At 44.3% G+C, this 17,867-nt stretch overlaps 1 protein-coding gene across 1 annotated transcript in view; it reads left to right on the forward strand.

Annotated features, from left to right (window-relative positions):
- The window catches only part of LOC139155570 (cAMP-dependent protein kinase type I-beta regulatory subunit), a 90,990-nt gene that overhangs the window by 22,394 nt on the left and 50,729 nt on the right, over positions 1-17,867 (forward strand). Inside the window, exons 5-6 of the mRNA XM_070730757.1 lie at positions 14,059-14,120; positions 14,903-14,949. Coding sequence (XP_070586858.1) covers positions 14,059-14,120; positions 14,903-14,949 — 109 coding nt within the window. The remainder of the gene's footprint in view (positions 1-14,058; positions 14,121-14,902; positions 14,950-17,867) is intronic.

Here is a 17,867-nt window from a genome sequence, read left to right on the forward strand (position 1 = left end):
CAATGACCCCCTGTCCAAATAGGGCCACAACTGGTGCACCAGGCGAACCTGGGAAAACGCCCCCCTCGCCACAGCCAAAAGATGATGTTCCAATGTCAGCTGTGGATCGAGGAGGACGCCCAAGTTGCGGACCCTCTCTGAGGGGGTCAATAGTTCCCCCCCCAGGGTAATGGACGGACAGATGGAATTGTCCTTGGGAGGCAAGACCCATAGCCACTCCGTCTTGTCTGGGTTGAGTTTGAGTTGAAGTCCACATGTCATAGAAGAGCCAACTTGGCCTCCCCTGAGCTAAATCAATGGCGGCAGGCCAGATTCGTTTAACAACCATGTCAGTCGGGGTGACATTTGGTCATCAGAGAGAGAGAGAGAGAGAGAGAGAGAGAGTGACCATTTCTCTCCTTGCCAGCTGGTGTCACTCTATGCAAGATCATGCTTGTATTGTTAGAAGATTTAAAAGAAAAAAGAAATGTTGAAAAGAAAAGCACAGCGAAATTGTAGTTGGAGACCGGCAGTCGTTAAAGTCCAAACACGTGGCTCAAACTGCCTTCGTGAAGGTGTGAAGAAATACAGACCACTGGAGTTGGTACTTAGTCCAGGGGTGGGTTCTACTTCCCTCCCCTCTACCGATTCACATCGTGTTAGGAAGTGCGCGATTTGAGCTCGTGTCTCTCTTTCGTGTGCCTATGTCATGATATGGAAATGACCCTCTGCTCATGTGCAGTGGTTTCTTTGCAAGCCACTTTCAGGGAAGCGGTGACTGACCACTCATCGCTACCGGTTTTTTATTACTGGTCTTCTTCTTCTTCTTCTCCTCCTCTTTCTCCTCCTCCCCCTTCTTCTTCCTCTTTTCTTTTTTCTAGTCCTCCTCCTTCTTTCTTCTTCCTCCTCCTCGTTCTTTCCTTCCTTTCTCTCTTCTTCCTCTTCCTCTTCTTCCTCCTCCTTCTTCTTTATCTTCTCCTCCTCCTCCTTCTTCCTCTTTTCTTTTTCCTCCTCCTCTTCCTTCCTTCTTCCTCCTCCTCCTCGTTCTTTCCTTCCTTTCTCTCTTCTTCTTCTTCTTCTTCTTCTTCCCATTTCTCTTCCTCCTCCTCTTCCTAATTTTCCTCTTCCTCTTCCTCCTCCTCCTTCTCCTCTTCCTAATTTTCCTCTTCCTCCTCCTCCTCCTCCTCTTCTTCTTCTTCTTCTTCTTCTTCTTCTTTTCTTCTTCCTGTTCCTCTTCCTCCTGCTCTTCCTAATTTTTCTCTTCCTCCTCCTCCTCCTCTTCTTCTTCTTCCTCCTCCTTCTTCTTTATCTTCTCCTCCTTCTTCCTCTTTTCTTCTTCCTCCTCCTCGTTCTTTCCTTCCTTTATCTCTTCTTCCTCCTCCTCCTCCTCCTCCTATTTCATCTTCTCCTCCTCCTCCTTCTTCTTTTCTTTTTCCTCCTCCTCTTCCTTCCTTCTTCCTCCTCCTCCTCGTTCTTTCCTTCCTTTCTCTCTTCTTCTTCTTCTTCTTCTTCTTCCCATTTCTCTTCCTCCTCCTCTTCCTAATTTTCCTCTTCCTCTTCCTCCTCCTCCTTCTCCTCTTCCTAATTTTCCTCTTCCTCCTCCTCCTCCTCCTCCTCCTCTTCTTCTTCTTCTTCCTCCTCTTCCTGTTCCTCTTCCTCCTGCTCTTCCTAATTTTTCTCTTCCTCCTCCTCCTCCTCTTCTTCTTCTTCCTCCTCCTTCTTCTTTATCTTCTCCTCCTTCTTCCTCTTTTCCTCTTCCTCCTCCTCGTTCTTTCCTTCCTTTATCTCTTCTTCCTCTTCCTCCTCCTCCTCCTATTTCATCTTCTCCTCCTCCTCCTTCCTCTTTTCTTTTTCCTCCTCTTCCTTCCTTCTTCCTCCTCCTCCTCGTTCTTTCCTTCCTTTCTCTCTTCTTCTTCTTCTTCTTCTTCTTCTTCTTCCTCTTCCCATTTCTCTTCCTCCTCCTCTTCCTAATTTTCCTCTTCCTCTTCCTCCTCCTCCTTCTCCTCTTCTTAATTTTCCTCCTCCTCCTCCTCCTCTTCTTCTTCTTCTTATTCTTCCTGTTCCTCTTCCTCCTGCTCTTCCTAATTTTCTCTTCCTCTTCCTCCTCCTCCTCTTCTTCTTCTTCTTCCTCTTCTTCTCCTCCTCCTCTTCCTCCTCCTCCTCTTCCTCCTCCTCCCTCGCCCTCCTTCTTCTTCCTCCTACTTCCCCCTCCCCTCCCCTCCTCCTCCTCCACCTCCCTCACCCTCCTTCTTTCTTCTTCTTCTTCTTCTTCTTCTTCTTCTTCTTCTTCTTCTTCTTCTTCTTCTTCTTCCTCCTTCCCCCTCCCCTCCCCTTCTCCTCCCCCTCCTCCACCTCCCTCACCCTCCTTCTTTCTTCTTCTTCTTCTTCTTCTTCTTCTTCTTCTTCTTCTTCTTCTTCTTCTTCCTCCTTCCCCCTCCCCTCCCCTCCTCCTCCTCCTCCTCCACCTCCCTCACCCTCCTTCTTTCTTCTTCTTCTTCTTCTTCTTCTTCTTCTTCTTCCTCCTTCCCCCTCCCCTCCCCTTCTCCTCCCCCTCCTCCACCTCCCTCACCCTCCTTCTTTCTTCTTCTTCTTCTTCTTCTTCTTCTTCTTCTTCTTCTTCTTCTTCTTCCTCCTTCCCCCTCCCCTCCCCTCCTCCTCCTCCTCCTCCACCTCCCTCACCCTCCTTCTTCTTCTTCTTCTTCTTCTTCTTCTTCTTCTTCTTCTTCTTCTTCTTCTTCCTCCTTCCCCCTCCCCTCCTCCTTCTCCTCCCCCTCCTCCTTTCCCATCATATCCCAGTGTCCCCAGTTTTGCATTTCGCCCACCACGTTGGTCTGCAGCACCTGGTCCCATTGCCAAAATTCCGAGGCTTGGCGACTGACCCACATTTCCCTTTTCTGACCTCCTGACACGCAAAGTCAATGGGGAAGAGTTACTCACTTAAAACATCTGCAGTGATTCACTTAACAACTACCCCGGCCAGAAAGGTCGTACAGCAGGGCAAAAGTCACAGGACAAATTTCTCACTTAACAACAGAAATGCGGGTCTCCATTGCCGTCGTAAGTCAAAGGGCGACCTTTCCCAATTCTCGTTTCGCTTGGGAGAGGTTCCAACCCTTGCTTCTCGCCTTGCTGAGTTGCTCAACCACTCGATGACAGGGCCTGATCTGGTGGCCCAAGGAGGACCCCCGGGGCACTCTGCATGACCCTGACGTTGCATTTTGGAAGTTCCAGTCATTGTCTCCTCCCTCGGCTACCCAGGATGCCAGGATATCTGTTACGGAACAAACATAGCTGGACTAATCACCCAACGATGCTTTTGCGAAGGCGGAGGGACCGATCTACAGCAGCTGGCGACCAAGAAGGCAGCTTTGAGTCACATCTGGAGAAATGCGTTCTCTGCTCTGCATTCCTGCAGCTGTTTGGCCTGCCTGGTTCTGTTTTTAACATTCGGAGCGGCGGCCTTTCCTACCCGACCGTCTACGCACTCTTCCTCCTCCCTGACATGTTGCTCAGAAGCAAGCCGCGGCGTTTTTTCTTCTGCAGACACCGGGCATTCAGATTAGTAGGGTCTCCCCCCCTGGGAATTGGGCTAGTAGCTTGCCTACACTCACTTCTTCCAGATGGAGGCTGGAGAACATTGCTAAAACAGATGGGAAGGCCAAAATGTCCCCTTGAATGTAGGAGAGGAGAAGGAGAAGGAGGAAGAGGAGGTGGGAATCCGTGGGCCCAAGAACTAGATTTTGGCCCGGACCTTGGGCTAGCTTCTCCTGGAGGGCATCAAAGGGAAGTGTGTTGTATTAATTGTGTTACAAGGTCTGCTTGTAGCAACAAAGGTTTACTTTGTTCAGCAATAAAAAAGTCTTTCGGAGGTGGTCAACATCAGGCAGAGCACCAAATTGCTTTGCAAAGGTTCCAGGTTCGAAATCCCCAATCCCCATCTTTTCACTAGACTAGACATATCCCATTCCAATGATGTACCATAGCTAATAAACTTACTTACTTACTTACTTACTTACTTACTTACTTACTTACTTACTTACTTACTTACTTACTTACTTATTTATCAGATTTGTATGCCGCCCCTCTCCATAGACTCGGGGCAGCTAACAACAATAATAAGACAATGTAAAGAAATCTAATATTTAAGTTAATTAAAAAACCCCGATTTAAGAAATCAATCATACATACAGACATACCATGCATAAATTTTATAAGCCTAGGGGGAGGGAAAGTCTCAATTCCTCCATGCCTGACGACAAAGGTGGGTTTTAAGGAGCTTACGAAAGGCAAGGAGGGTGGGGGCAACTCTGATATCTGGGGGAGTTGGTTCCAGAGGGTTAGGGCCACCACAGAGAAGGCTCTTCCCCTGGGTCCCATCAAACGACATTGTTTAGTTGACGTGATCCAGAGAAGGCCAACTCTGTGAGACCTAATTGGTCGCTGGGATTTGTGCGGCAGAAGGCGGTCCCTGAGATATTCTGGTCCGATGCCATGAAGGGATTTGTAGGTCATAACCAACACTTTGAATTGTGACCGGAAACTGATCGGCAACCAATGCAGACTGCGGAGTGTTGGTGTGACATGGGCATATTTAGGGAAGCCCATGATTGCTCTCGCATCTGCATTCTGTACAATCTGAAGTTTCCGAACACTTTTCAAAGGTCGCCCCATGTAGAGAGCGTTGCAGTAGTCGAATCTCGAGATGATGAGGGCATGAGTGACTGTGAGCAGTGACTCCCGGTCCAAATAGGGCCGCAACTGGTGCAACAGGCAAACCTGGGCAAATGCCCTCCTCGCCACAGCCGAAAGATGATGCTCCAATGTCAGCTGTGGATCGAGGAGGACGCCCAAGTTGCTAACCCTCTCTGAAGGGGTCAGTAGTTCCCCCCCCAGGGTAATGGACGGACAGATGGGATTGTCCTTGGGAGGCAAGACCCACAGCCACTCCGTCTTGTCTGTGTTGAGTTTGAGTTTGTTGACATCCATCCAGGCCCCAACAGCCTCCAGGAACCGGCACATCACTTCCACTGCTTCGTTGACTGGTTATGCCTATGGTTAACTCCCAAACTCGGTTTCAGCCGACCGTCCCCTTAACAGCAAAAGTCAACATGAACGAAGTCTACGAGCTGAAAATATCCCAGTGAATCATTTCCTTCAAAAGTTCACTTCTAGAATCTTATTTCCGCTTCGCAACAGTCGGGTCTTTTATTGCTGGCTTAATCACTTTCCTATTTTCTCTCTCGGCATTACTACATTCTGAGAGGCTTCCTTTACTGTAAGTAGTCTGCGGTCACAATGGGAGGTGGGACCTTGGCGTGACCCACACAGATTTTATTTGGATTAACCCATTCTGGAAGGAGATAAGTGTCCCCTTGGGGATCGTAGTTCATTTTCAACTGGGTCGCAAAAAGCCATAATTGCTTTGAAAAAGCCCTATATGGCACGAATCTTGAGTTATTCCCGAGAATATTTTCTTGTCTCGGATTTTATTTCCTGGTTTCTTTCTTTATTAGGTGTTTATTTTAACGTGATTGTTTTGTAACTCAAGGTGGTGAACTTACCTAACAGCAATAGCGTGTAGACTTATATTCCACTCATATACCACTATACAGAGCATATGCACCAAGACAAATTCCTTGTGTGTCCAATCACACTTGGCCAATAAAGAATTCTATTCTATTCTATTCTATTCTATTCTATTCTCCTCCTCCTCCTCTCCTCTCCTCTCCTCTCCCCTCCTCTCCTCTATTCTATTCTATTTGCAATGCTTTCTACTAAATCTGCACTTCTATTCTACTAGTTTTTCTCATCATTCCTATCACCTATTTCCTCCCATGTTGAATGTATGACTGTAACTTGTTGCGTATATCCTAAGATTTGTATTAATATGGCTTTTTCATTGCTTATTTGACCCCTATGACAATCATTAAGTGTTGTACCACATGATTCTTGACAAATGTATATTTTATTTTATGTACGTTGAGAGCATATGCACCAAGACAAATTCCTTGTGTGTCCAATCACACTTGGCCAATAAAAAATTCTATTCTATTCTATTCTTTACAGCCCTCTCTACACTCCCTACAGAATCAGTCTATCTCCCCCATCAATCTGGGTCCTCGTTTTACTGACAATGGAAGGATGGGTCAATTGTAATAGCACTAGCACTTAGCGTTATATACCGCTTCATAGCGATTGACATCCCTGTCGAAGTGGTTTACAGGGACAGCCTATTGGTCTAGTAGAGGTAGTAGAGATATACTGCTACATGATATAGGCCAGTATTTCCCAACCTTGGCAACTTGAAGATATTTGGACTTCAACTCCCAGAATTCCCCAGCCAGCAGATGCTGGCTGGGGAATTCTGGGAGTTGAAGTCCAAATATCTTCAAGTTGCCAAGGTTGGGAAACACTGATATAGGCTATAGACCCTGTTTCGCCAAAAATCAGACATCACTTGATAATAAGCCCCATCAGGCTTTTGAGTGCTTGGGTATAAGGCCAAGCGCTTATTTCAGGGTTCAAAAAAATATAAGACAGGGTCTTATTTTGGGGGAAAGACAGTGTAGATGTCTGTCTGTCTGTCTGTCTGTCTGTCTGTCTGTCTGTCTGTCTGTCTGTCTGTCTGTCTCTATCTATCTATCTATCTATCTATCTATCTATCTATCTATCATCTCTCTCTCTATCTATCTCTCTCTCTCTCTCTCTCTCTCTCTCTCTCTATCATCTATCTATCTATCTATCTATCTATCTATCTATCTATCTATCATCTCTATCTATCTCTATCTATCTATCTATCTATCTATCTATCTATCTATCTATCTATCTATCTATCCCATCTGTCCCTTTATGGGTACTACCGCAATATACTATCGCTACATTTTATAAACTTAAGGTATAAAATGAGAACAAATCCCACACCCTCCCAGCACGGCTTGACGATGTTACCTAGCTTGGTAACGAAATGTCTGCAAGAAAAAAAGGCAAGGCCATGGACTCCACCCTGCATGGAGAGAATTGGTGGAGGTAGCGAAAGGTTTGTCTGGCTGTTGGAGTTCTGAAACGAGAGGTTAAAAAATAAATAAAAATAACAGTAATTAACATGAGGCCATAAGTTGTCAGTCCAAAGGAGGTTGCTGTTTCTAGCCTGGGCTTTCTTCCTTGAGAGCTGTTGTGTTTTCACAGTTGGCACCAGAACTGACTGTTTACTATTTCCTTCCTTTCTCACTCCACACCCCATCACTCTTTCCACCCTTAAAATGCCACCCGTAATGGTATCTGTGCCTGGGGTAGCTACTTCTCCTCCCCACAGGAGAGAGGGAGGGGGGGAACCCCTCATGCTTATCAACTCAGGATATTGACTTTCCTTTTATCTTCCATCTGGAACAACAAAACTTGAATTTCCCACCCAGTCCCCTTTGACCCAAGGGCCCGAGAAACATTTGCAGAGTTTTCCCTCTTTTTCTTTCTTTCTTTCTTTCTTTCCTTCCTTCTTTCTTTCCCTCTTTTTCTTTCTCTCTCTCTCTTCCTTCCTCCCTCCCTCCTTTCCTTCCTTCCTTCTTTCTTTCCTTCTTTCCTTCCTTCCTCCCTCCTTCTTTCCTTCCTTCCTTCTTTCTTTCTTTCCCTCTTTTTCTTTCTCTCTCTCTTCCTCCCTCCCTCTCTCCCTCCTTCTTTCCTTCCTTCCTTCCTTTTTTCTTTCTTTCTTTCCTTCTTTCCTTCTTTCCTTCCTTCCTCCCTCCCTCCTTCTTTCCTTCCTTCTTTCTTTCTTTCACTCTTTTTCTTTCTCTCTCTCTCTTCCTCCCTCCCTCCCTCCTTCTTTCCTCCCTCCCTCCTTCTTTCTTTCTTTCTTCTTTCTCTCTCTCTCTTTCTCTCTCTCTTTCCTTTCTTCTTTCCTTCCTTCCTCATTCATTCATTTTTCAATATACAAATCAGTTTAACAGTACTGTGTCATGTATGTATGTTTGTATGTTTGTATGTTTGTATGTATGTATGTATGTATGTATGTATGTATCAATGATATAAATATACCCATATTTGGGTATATCAGGGTCATTCAACAGGAAAAAAACATAACTCCTCCCTGGTACAAGCTGAGAGGAGGAGAACCTGTGGTCTAGAGGTTAAAGCTACTGCCTTACAGGCAGACAGTGCAGGTTCAAATCCCGATAAGGGTACGGCTAGCTCATGAGAGCAAAATAGCTTGAAATAGATCTATATGAGTCTCCTTTCCTTTTCATTATCAGCAAAAATATGTTACACCCCCCCCATATGGTTATTTACCTTTATTTTTATACATCTTTCTTCCTCTGCTCTAACCAGTTATGCCACCTTTTCCGCATCTCGTCAAATTCTGTTTCCTTCTTTGCCTTTCACTTCCAGAGTGAGCCTGTACATCTCAGCACATTCGAGTGTTTTATGTATAATCCTTTCATCGCTTGGTGTATTTTCAAGTTTCCAGTGTTGGGCATATACCGCACGATTCTTGCTGCTGTTATTATTTGTAAATTGATATACTGGATTTGTTTCTTTTATCATACTATTAATGATTCCTAGTAAAAAATAGTTCAGGTTTGAATTCTATTTGTGCTCCTATAATTTTTTAATTTTTTTGCATCATTTTCTTGCGAACATTTCATTACCCAACTAGCTAACATCATCCGTGTTAGAATGGAGAAGGGAACATTGATGATGTTACTTGGTTGGGTAATGAAATATCTGCACGAAAACCACCCAGCTCAGTGTTGTGGTTAGCTCTGGCCCAGCTCCTGCCCCAAGGACTGTGGATGTGGGGGAGACATCCACATGCTGCAGGCCTGTTTTGCCCCCGGTGGAATATGCTGATGAAGGCTCCTCTGACCAAGAAGACATGAGTGACAGGGAGGAGGAGAGTGTGGCAGACAGCTCAGAAGGAGATCAATTATCTAGCTCCTCCTTGGATTTAGAACAAGAGTTAATGATACAGCCACGCATGCGGAGAGCGATGCATAGGCAACAACAACTGAGAGATTATTATCAAAGAAAATGAGGCCACCTGTGGTTGGGTGGGGCTGTGGTCATTAGTGAGGCTGCTATAAAGAACAGCCTGTGGGTTTGGCCATTGTGGAGGATTATCTGACCGTTGAGTTTCGTGACTGCTTTACTGACTTGGACCTTTTGTGTGCTGATTTTTCCCCGCTTTGAAACTAAACCAGGGCAAAGTGTGTTTCACTTTGTGAAAGAAGAAGGACTGTGAATTGCCTCACAGCTGCAAGCTAAGTGTCACAGAACTGATAAGGGACTTGTACAAATTACCAGTTTGTTTGGAGACCAGTGCTCTTTGCTATACCAAAAGAGGGCTTAGGTTAAGTGATCTTTCATTATAAAGAACATTGTTTTGAATTTTCAAACGTGTGTGTGTCTGAAATTGTATCTGTGCATTTTTGGGAGGATTCTACCAGAGAGCTCGACAGAACACTCAGAAAACACCAAATTCAATCCTCTGTCCATTGGATGAACATTTATCCCTTTCGGGACAAAGAGCTGTCTATCCTGTGGCTCTCGTGTCATGTTCGTGGATGACTGAACCACAGAAGGTTGGCCTCATGCGCTGAAATAGCCCACAGGCCTTGTGCATTTTATAGACTTGTGCCTGAGTCACACAGCAGCATCGAAGGGGACCAACTATAAATGGCTTCACTTTGGGAGCTAAGTTGAGCTGCGTCGGGAAAGCTCGGTGGCTGAGTGGCTAAGCCCTAAATTACGATTCTCAAACCACATGGCAGGGATTGGCATCTAGCCCAAACGAAACAATTTTCATGATGGTTTAACCCGGTCATGGTGAACCTTTTGTTCCTCGGGTGCCAAAAGAGCATGCGTGCACACTATCGCACATGGGCAAGTGCCCACGCTTAGAATTCAATGCCCAGGGAGGGCGAAAACAGCTTCCCATACCCCCTGGAGGCCCTCTGGAGGCAGAAAATAGTCTGCATGCCAACTTCTGATGGGCCCAGTAGGCTCGTATTTCGCCCTCCCCAGGCTCCGAAGGCTTCCCTGGATCCGGGGTGTTCTGTCGAGCTCTCTGATAGAATCCTCCCAAAAATGCACAGAGACAATTTCAGACACACACACGTTTGAAAATTCAAAACAATGTCCTTAATAATGAAAAGTCGCTTAAACCAAGCCCTCTTTTGGTATAGCAAAGAGCACTGTCTCTAAACAAACTGGTAATTTGTACAAGTCCCTTATCAGTTCTGAGATACTTAGCTTGCAGCTGTGGGGCAATTCACAGTCCTTCTTCTTTCACAAAGTGAAACACACTTTGCCCTGGTTTAGTTTCACAACGGGGAAAAATCAGCACACAAAAAGTCAGTAAAGCAGTCACGAAACACAACGATCAGATAATCCTCCACAATGGCCAAACCCACTAATGACCACAGCCCCACCCAACCACAGGTGGCCTCATTTTCTTTGATAATAATCTCTCAGTTGTTATTGCCTATGCATCGCTCTCCGCATGCGTGGCTGTATCATTAACTCTTGTTCTGAATCCAAGGAGGAGCTAGATAATTGATCTCCTTCTGAGCTGTCTGCCCCACTCTCCTCCTCCCTGTCACTCATGTCTTCTTGGTCGGAGGAGCCTTCATCAGCAGATTCCACCGGGGGCAAAACAGGCCTGCAGCATGTGGATGTCTCCCCCACATCCACAGTCCTTGGGGCAGGAGCTTCTGATGGGCCCAGTAGGCTCGTATTACGCCCTCCCCAGGCTCCAAAGGCTTCCCTGTATCCGGGGGAGGTTAAATAAGCCCTCCCCTATCCCCCTGGAGGTTCTCTGGAAGACAAAAACACCCTCCCAGAGCATTTGTGCAGGACAAAAATAAGCTGGCTGGCACAAACATGCATGTTGGCACCCGTGCCGTAGGTTCGCCATCACTGGTTTAACCCAATGTATGAATTCTGCTAGTGGACAGGGCTACAGTGTTTTAGCCTTGCTTTATCAGACACACGCCTTCTTGGTAGTTAGTTATTTCCTAGTTCAGTGGTCACTAACTGGTGGTCCCTGGATGGACCATTGGTGATCCGTGAGAAAAATGTGGTGGTCTGCAGAAAAACTATGTGTATTTTTTTATATTGCACTAAAACAGGCATCCTCAAATTAGAATCAAGATCACGTGAAGTGTTAACACCACTTTATAAGGCCTTGGTAAGGCCACACTTGGAATACGGCATTCAGTTTTGGTCGCCACCATGCAAAAAGGATGTTGAGATTCTAGAAAAAGTAGCAGAGAAGAGCGACAAAGATTATTAGGGGACTGGAGGCTAAAACATATGGAGAACGGTTGCAGGAACTGGACATGGCTAGTTTAATGAAAAGAAGGACCAGGGGAGACATGATAGCAGTATTCCAGTATCTCTGGGGTTGCCACAAAAAAGAAGGAATCAACCTGTTCTCCAAAGCACCTGAGAGTAGAACAAGAAGCAATGGGTGGAAACTAAACAGGGAGAGAAGTAACTAAGAACCAAGGAGAAATTTCCTGACAGTCAGAATGGTTGATCATTGGAACAGCTTGCCTCCAGAAGTTGTGAATGCTCCAACACTGGAGGTTTTTAAGCAGATGTTGGATAACCATCTGTCTGAAGTAGTGTAGGGTTTCCTGCCTAAGCAGGGGGGTTGGACTAGAAGACCTCCAAGGTCCCTTCCAAATCAGTCCTTCTCTATTCTGAGCCTCTTTTGTTTCGGTCTGTGAATCACTCTCAGCCCAATCGGCTGATAGGATAACTCATCAGGAATAAAGATAATGGCTTGAAGTTTAAATTTATGACCCGGTGTTTCCTAGATTCAAGGCCTGAGTGGATTTTGGAACTGCTGGACAGGAAATAAGCTAATAATGGGATTTTTGCAACTTTTCCCATATATGGGTGTAAAATTTGCCATAGGTTGCACACTGACGTCTCTTGTTGTTTGGGTGAATCTTTTTCCAAATGGCTTTGTTCTCGTCCATGACACATTCACACACACATACAGAGAGAGAGAAAGAGAGAGAGGCAGATAAGAGAAAGAGAGAGGAAGCAAGAGAAAGAGAGAGAGATAAAAAGAGAGATTGTGGGAGAGAGAGAAAGAGAGAGAAATAAAGAGGGAGAGAGAGAGAAAGAGAGAGTGAGGGGGAGAGAGAGAGAGGGAAGGAGGGAGGGAGAGGTGGAGAGAGAGAAAGAGGGAGAGAGGAAGGGAGAGAGAGAAAGGGAGAGGGAGAGAGAGAGAAAGGGAGAGAAAGGGAGAGAGAGGGAAGGAGGGAAAGAGAAAGAGGGAGAGAGAGAGAGAGAGAGAAAGAGGGAGAGAGAGAAAGGGAAAGAGGGAGGGAGAAGAGAGAGAGAAAGAGAAAGAGAGGGAGAGGGAAGGAGGGAGAGAGAAAGAGGGAGAGAGAGAGAGAGAGAAAGGAGGTGGGTCAAATGAGGACCCAGATTGTGGGGGCAAATATGCTGGCTCTGTTTTTTGTAAAAAGTGCTATTGCTAACATGTTGTAAGCCGCCCTGAGTCTAAGGAGAAGGGCTCCATAAAAATGGAATAAATAAAAGATAGATAGATAGATAGATAAGTAGGTAGGTCGGTAGGTAGGTAGGTAGATAGATAGATAGATAGATAGATAAGTAGGTAGGTCGGTAGGTAGATACATACATAAATAGATAGGTAGGTAGATAGGTAGGTAGGTAGATAAGTAGGTAGATAAGTAGGTAGGTAGGTAGGTAGATAGGTAGATAGATAGGTAGATAGGTAGATAGATAGGTAGATAGGTAGATAAATAGATAGGTAGGTAGGTAGGTAGGTAGATACATACATAGATAGGTAGGTAGGTAGATAGATAGATAGATAGATAGATAGATAGGAAGGTAGGTAAGTAGATATATACATAGATAGATAGGTAGGTAGATAGGTAGGTAGGTAGATAAGTAGGTAGATAAGTAGGTAGGTAGGTAGATAGGTAGATAGGAAGATAGATAGGTAGATAGGTAGATAGGTAGATAAATAGATAGGTAGGTAGATACATACATAGATAGGTAGGTAGGTAGATAGATAGATAGATAGAAAGGTAGGTAGGTAGATAGGTAGGTAGGTAGATAAGTAGGTAGGTAGGTAGATAGGTAGGTAGATAGATAGGTAGATAGGTAGATAGGTAGATAAATAGATAGGTAGGTAGGTAGGTAGATACATACATAGATAGATAGGTAGGTAGGTAGGTAGGTAGGTAGATAAGTAGGTAGATAAGTAGGTAGGTAGGCAGATAGGTAGGTAGATAGATAGGTAGATAGGTAGATAGGTAGGTAGATAGATAGATAGATAGGAAGGTAGGTAGGTAGGTAGATACATACATAGATAGATAGGTAGGTAGGTAGATAGGTAGGTAGGTAGATAAGTAGGTAGGTAGGTAGGTAGGTAGATAGGTAGGTAGGTAGATAGGAAGATAGATAGGTAGATAGGTAGATAGGTAGATAAATAGATAGGTAGGTAGGTAGGTAGGTAGATACATACATAGATAGGTAGGTAGGTAGATAGATAGATAGATAGATAGATAGATAGATAGATAGATAGATAGATAGAAAGGTAGGTAGGTAGATAGGTAGGTAGGTAGATAAGTAGGTAGGTAGATAGGTAGGTAGATAGATAGGTAGATAGGTAGATAAATAGATAGGTAGGTAGGTAGATAGATAGGTAGATAAAAAGGTAGGTAGGTAAATAGGTAGGTAGGTAGATACATACATAGATAGGTAGGTAGATAGATAGATAGATAGATAGATAGATAGAAAGGTAGGTAGGTAGATAAGTAGGTAGATAGGTAGATAGGTAGATAGGTAGATAAATAGATAGGTAGGTAGGTAGATACATACATAGATAGGTAGGTAGATAGATAGATAGATAGATAGATAGATAGATAGAAAGGTAGGTAGGTAGATAGGTAGGTAGGTAGGTAGGTAGATAGATAGGTAGGTAGATAAATAGATAGATAGATAGATAGATAGATAGATAAAGACAAGGGTTAACAGCTTCACGCTTCACCATGAAGCATCCACCACACTAAACCGCTGTTTCTTTTCTCTCTCTCTTTGCAGTGACATATTTGACGCCATGTTTCCCGTCACCCACATTGCTGGAGAGACTGTGATCCAACAAGGTGAGCTTCACGGGTTGACGGGAACACATCTGCCTTCTGGTGCTTTGGGAAATAAGTTGACCGCCCTCTTCTTTGTGGTAGCCCCTCAAATACTGGAATATCGCCATCCTCTCCCTCCCAGCCAGGGGCGGGATTTCCATTACCGCTGCGTGTGCAACTTCTGTTAGAACCATAGAAACATAGAAGATTGACAGCAGAAAAAAGACCTCCTGGTCCATCCAGTCTGCCCTTATACTATTTCCTGTATTTTATCTTAGGATGGAGAGATGTTTATCCCAGGCATGTTTGAATTTGGTTCCTGTGGATTGACCAACCACGTCTGCTGGAAGTTTGTTCCAAGCATCTACTACTCTTTCAGTCAAATAATATTTTCTCATGTTGCTTCTGATCAACGTGTGTGGCCTTACTTAGGGTTTTATAATGCATGTTTTTAATACCTTCCCACTTGGCTTTCTCTCTAAGCCAGAATTTTCAAAGCTGGTACAAGATCCCAGTCTTATGGGCTACTGATTTGTTCTTTCTTTCTTTCTTTCTTTCTTTCTTTCTTTCTTTCTTTTCTTTTTTTGTTGACCTACACAAAACAACACAAACATAAAACACATACAAGGGCTTTTATCTGCCTTGCTCTTTCTTTTTACTGATTTGTTCTTTCTTTCTTTCTTTCTTTCTTTTCTTTTTTTTATTGACCTACACAAAACAACACAAACATAAAACATATAGAAGGGCTTTTATCCGCTTTGCTCTTTCTTTTTACTGATTTGTTCTTTCTATTCCGCTTGTAGGCGATGAAGGCGACAACTTCTACGTGATCGATCATGGGGAGGTGTATGTAAGTTGCAACTGACTTATTTATTTTATTTTTTTATTTTATGGTTAGAGTTGGAAGGGACCTTGCAGGCCATCTAGTCCAATGCCTTGTTGTTGCAGGAGACCGTACATCACACTAGTCCAATAACAGTCCAGTCTTTTCTTGAAGGTCTCTAGTGTTGGAGCGTTGACCACCTCTGCGGGCCAGCCCTTCCACTGGTTGATCGCTCTCACCATCAGAAAGTTCTTCCTTATTTCCAGGTTGAATCACTCCTTGGTCAGTTCCCATCTTTTGCTCCTTGTCTGGCCCTCTGGTGCTTTGGAAAATAATGTGATTACTGCCTCCACCCTGTGACAGCCTCTCAATTATTTGTAGACTGCTATTATGTCCCCCGCTGTACCTCCTCTTTGCTAGATTATCCATGGCCCGTTCCTGCAACCTTTCCTCCTATATTTTAGTTTCTAGTCCCTTTATCATCCTGGTTGCTCTCTTCTGCACTTTCTCTAGAGTGTCCCAGTTAGACCACACCTAGTGTACTGCATGCAAGCTTTGGTCACCACACTACAAAAGAGACATTGATACTCTAGAGCAGTGTTTCCCAACCTTGGCAACTTAAAGATATTTGGACTTCAACTCCCAGAATTCCCCAGCCAGGGCTCTTCTGGTGAAGTATCTTTGGACATTTTCTAGGGTGTTGATGTCCGAGATGTGGTATGGGTTCCAGACAGATGTACTGTATTCAAGGATGGGTCTGGCAAATGTTTTGTAGGCTCTGGCGAGTAGTGTGAGATTGCCGGAGCAGAAGCTGCGTAGGATCAGGTTAACAACTCCAGAAGCCTTTTTGGCGATATTGTTGCAGTGGGCTTTATGGAAACATAGAAACATAGAAGACTGACGGCAGAAAAAGACCTCATGGTCCATCTAGTCTGCCCTTATACTATTTCCTGTATTTTATCTTACAATGGATATATGTTTATCCCAGGCATGTTTAAATTCAGTTACTGTGGATTTACCAACCACGTCTGCTGGAAGTTTGTTCCAAGGATCTACTACTCTTTCAGTCAAATAATATTTTCTCATGTTGCTTTTGATCTTTCCCCCAACTAACTTCAGATTGTGTCCCCTTGTTCTTGTGTTCACTTTCCTATTAAAAACACTTCCCTCCTGGACCTTATTTAACCCTTTCATATATTTAAATGTTTCAATCATGTCCCCCCTTTTCCTTCTGTCCTCCAGACTAGACAGATTGAGTTCATTAAGTCTTTCCTGATACGTTTTATGCTTAAGACCTTCCACCATTTATTGGTTAGAATTGGTTAGAATGGAGAAATAAAGAGGCATAGAAATAAATGTAAATAATTATATGAAACTTACAACACGGTACTGTTAAAAATGTTTCTTGATACGTAAATTGGACAAATGAAAAAGAAGAAGAAATGTATTGATTTCTGCTCACAGTCACTCATGCCCTCATCACCTCGAGGCTCGACTACTGTAATGCTCTCTACATGGGTCAACCTTTGAAAAGTGTTCGGAAACTTCAGATCGTGCAGAATGCAGCTGCGAGAGGTATCATGGGCTTCTCTAAGTATGCCCATGTTACACCAACACTCCGCAGTCTGCATTGGTTGCCGATCAGTTTCCGGTCACAATTCAAAGTGTTGGTTATGACCTATAAAGCCCTTCATGGCACCGGACCAGATTATCTCAGGGACCGCCTTCTGCCGCACGAATCCCAGCGGCCAGTTAGGTCCCACAGAGTGAGTCTTCTCCGGGTCCCGTCAACTAAACAATGCCGCTTGGCGGGACCCAGGAGAAGAGCCTTCTCTGTGGCAGCCCCAGCCCTCTGGAACCAACTCCCCCCAGAGATTAGAATTGCCCCCACCCTCCTTGCTTTTTATAAGCTGCTTAAAACCCACCTCTGCCGCCAGGCATGGGGGAATTAAGACTTTTTTCTCCCCCTAGGCCGTTACAACTGTATACATGGTATGTTTGTATGTATGTTTGGTTTTTATATATTAAGGGGTTTTAATTTGCTTTTAGTATTGGATTTTATTGTCTATTGTTCATGATTGTTGTTAGCCGCCCTGAGTTTTCGGAGAGGGGCGGCATATAAATCCAATAAACTTGAAACTTGAAACTTGATGTACTGGTTAAGATATGAATGAGAGCACTCTGACTCTTCACAGGTGACCTAGAGAGAAATGTTTGTCCCACCCCACCAAAAAACCCCTTTTCTTCTCAACCGTGCCATAATTCTCCTTACAAAAAAAATCCTTACAAAATCCCGGCCCACCATCCGGGAGGGGAGACATAATTTTTCAGGTGTTCCCCAAGGCGAGGGCTTCAAACCCATCAGAGCAAAGTTTGGAAAAGCAAATTGAAATCTTTCGGAAGAAGATGAAAACCGTGCTTGCCCCAGGCTTCCTTCCTCGCTCTTTACAAGGAAGGCATGAGATGAGCTAATCCTAGATGATTAGCCCCCCAAAAGAGTTTGCTCCGGTTTCACCCGACGCTTCGGGCGCATTCCAACGTGATGGCCTTCCATCTTGAGATTGCTTGGCGGTAGAAGCTGCATGGCCTACGGGCGTGGTTCCTCTAAGGCTCTCGACCTAAAATAATTTGTTGGCTGACGATACGCCATTAGGCGACTTTATAAGGACAAATAAGCTTGGCTCCTGGTGGCAATCCCATGGAGAAGGATACTTCTGAAAACGTCTTCTCGGACATTCCTCCAGTCCTTTTTGTGGACTCACCCAAGGAATAGAGTAGAGTAGAGTACAATAGGAGAAAAATAGAGAATAAAAAGTAGAATAGAAAATAGAATAGAAAATAGAATAGAATAGAATAAGAACAGAACAGAATAGAACAGAATAAAATAGAATTCTTTATTGGCCAGGTGTGATTGGACACACAAGGAATTTGTCTTTTGTGCAGAT

The sequence above is a fragment of the Erythrolamprus reginae genome, unplaced genomic scaffold (assembly GCF_031021105.1).
Source record: "Erythrolamprus reginae isolate rEryReg1 unplaced genomic scaffold, rEryReg1.hap1 H_3, whole genome shotgun sequence".
Lineage (NCBI taxonomy): Eukaryota > Metazoa > Chordata > Lepidosauria > Squamata > Dipsadidae > Erythrolamprus > Erythrolamprus reginae.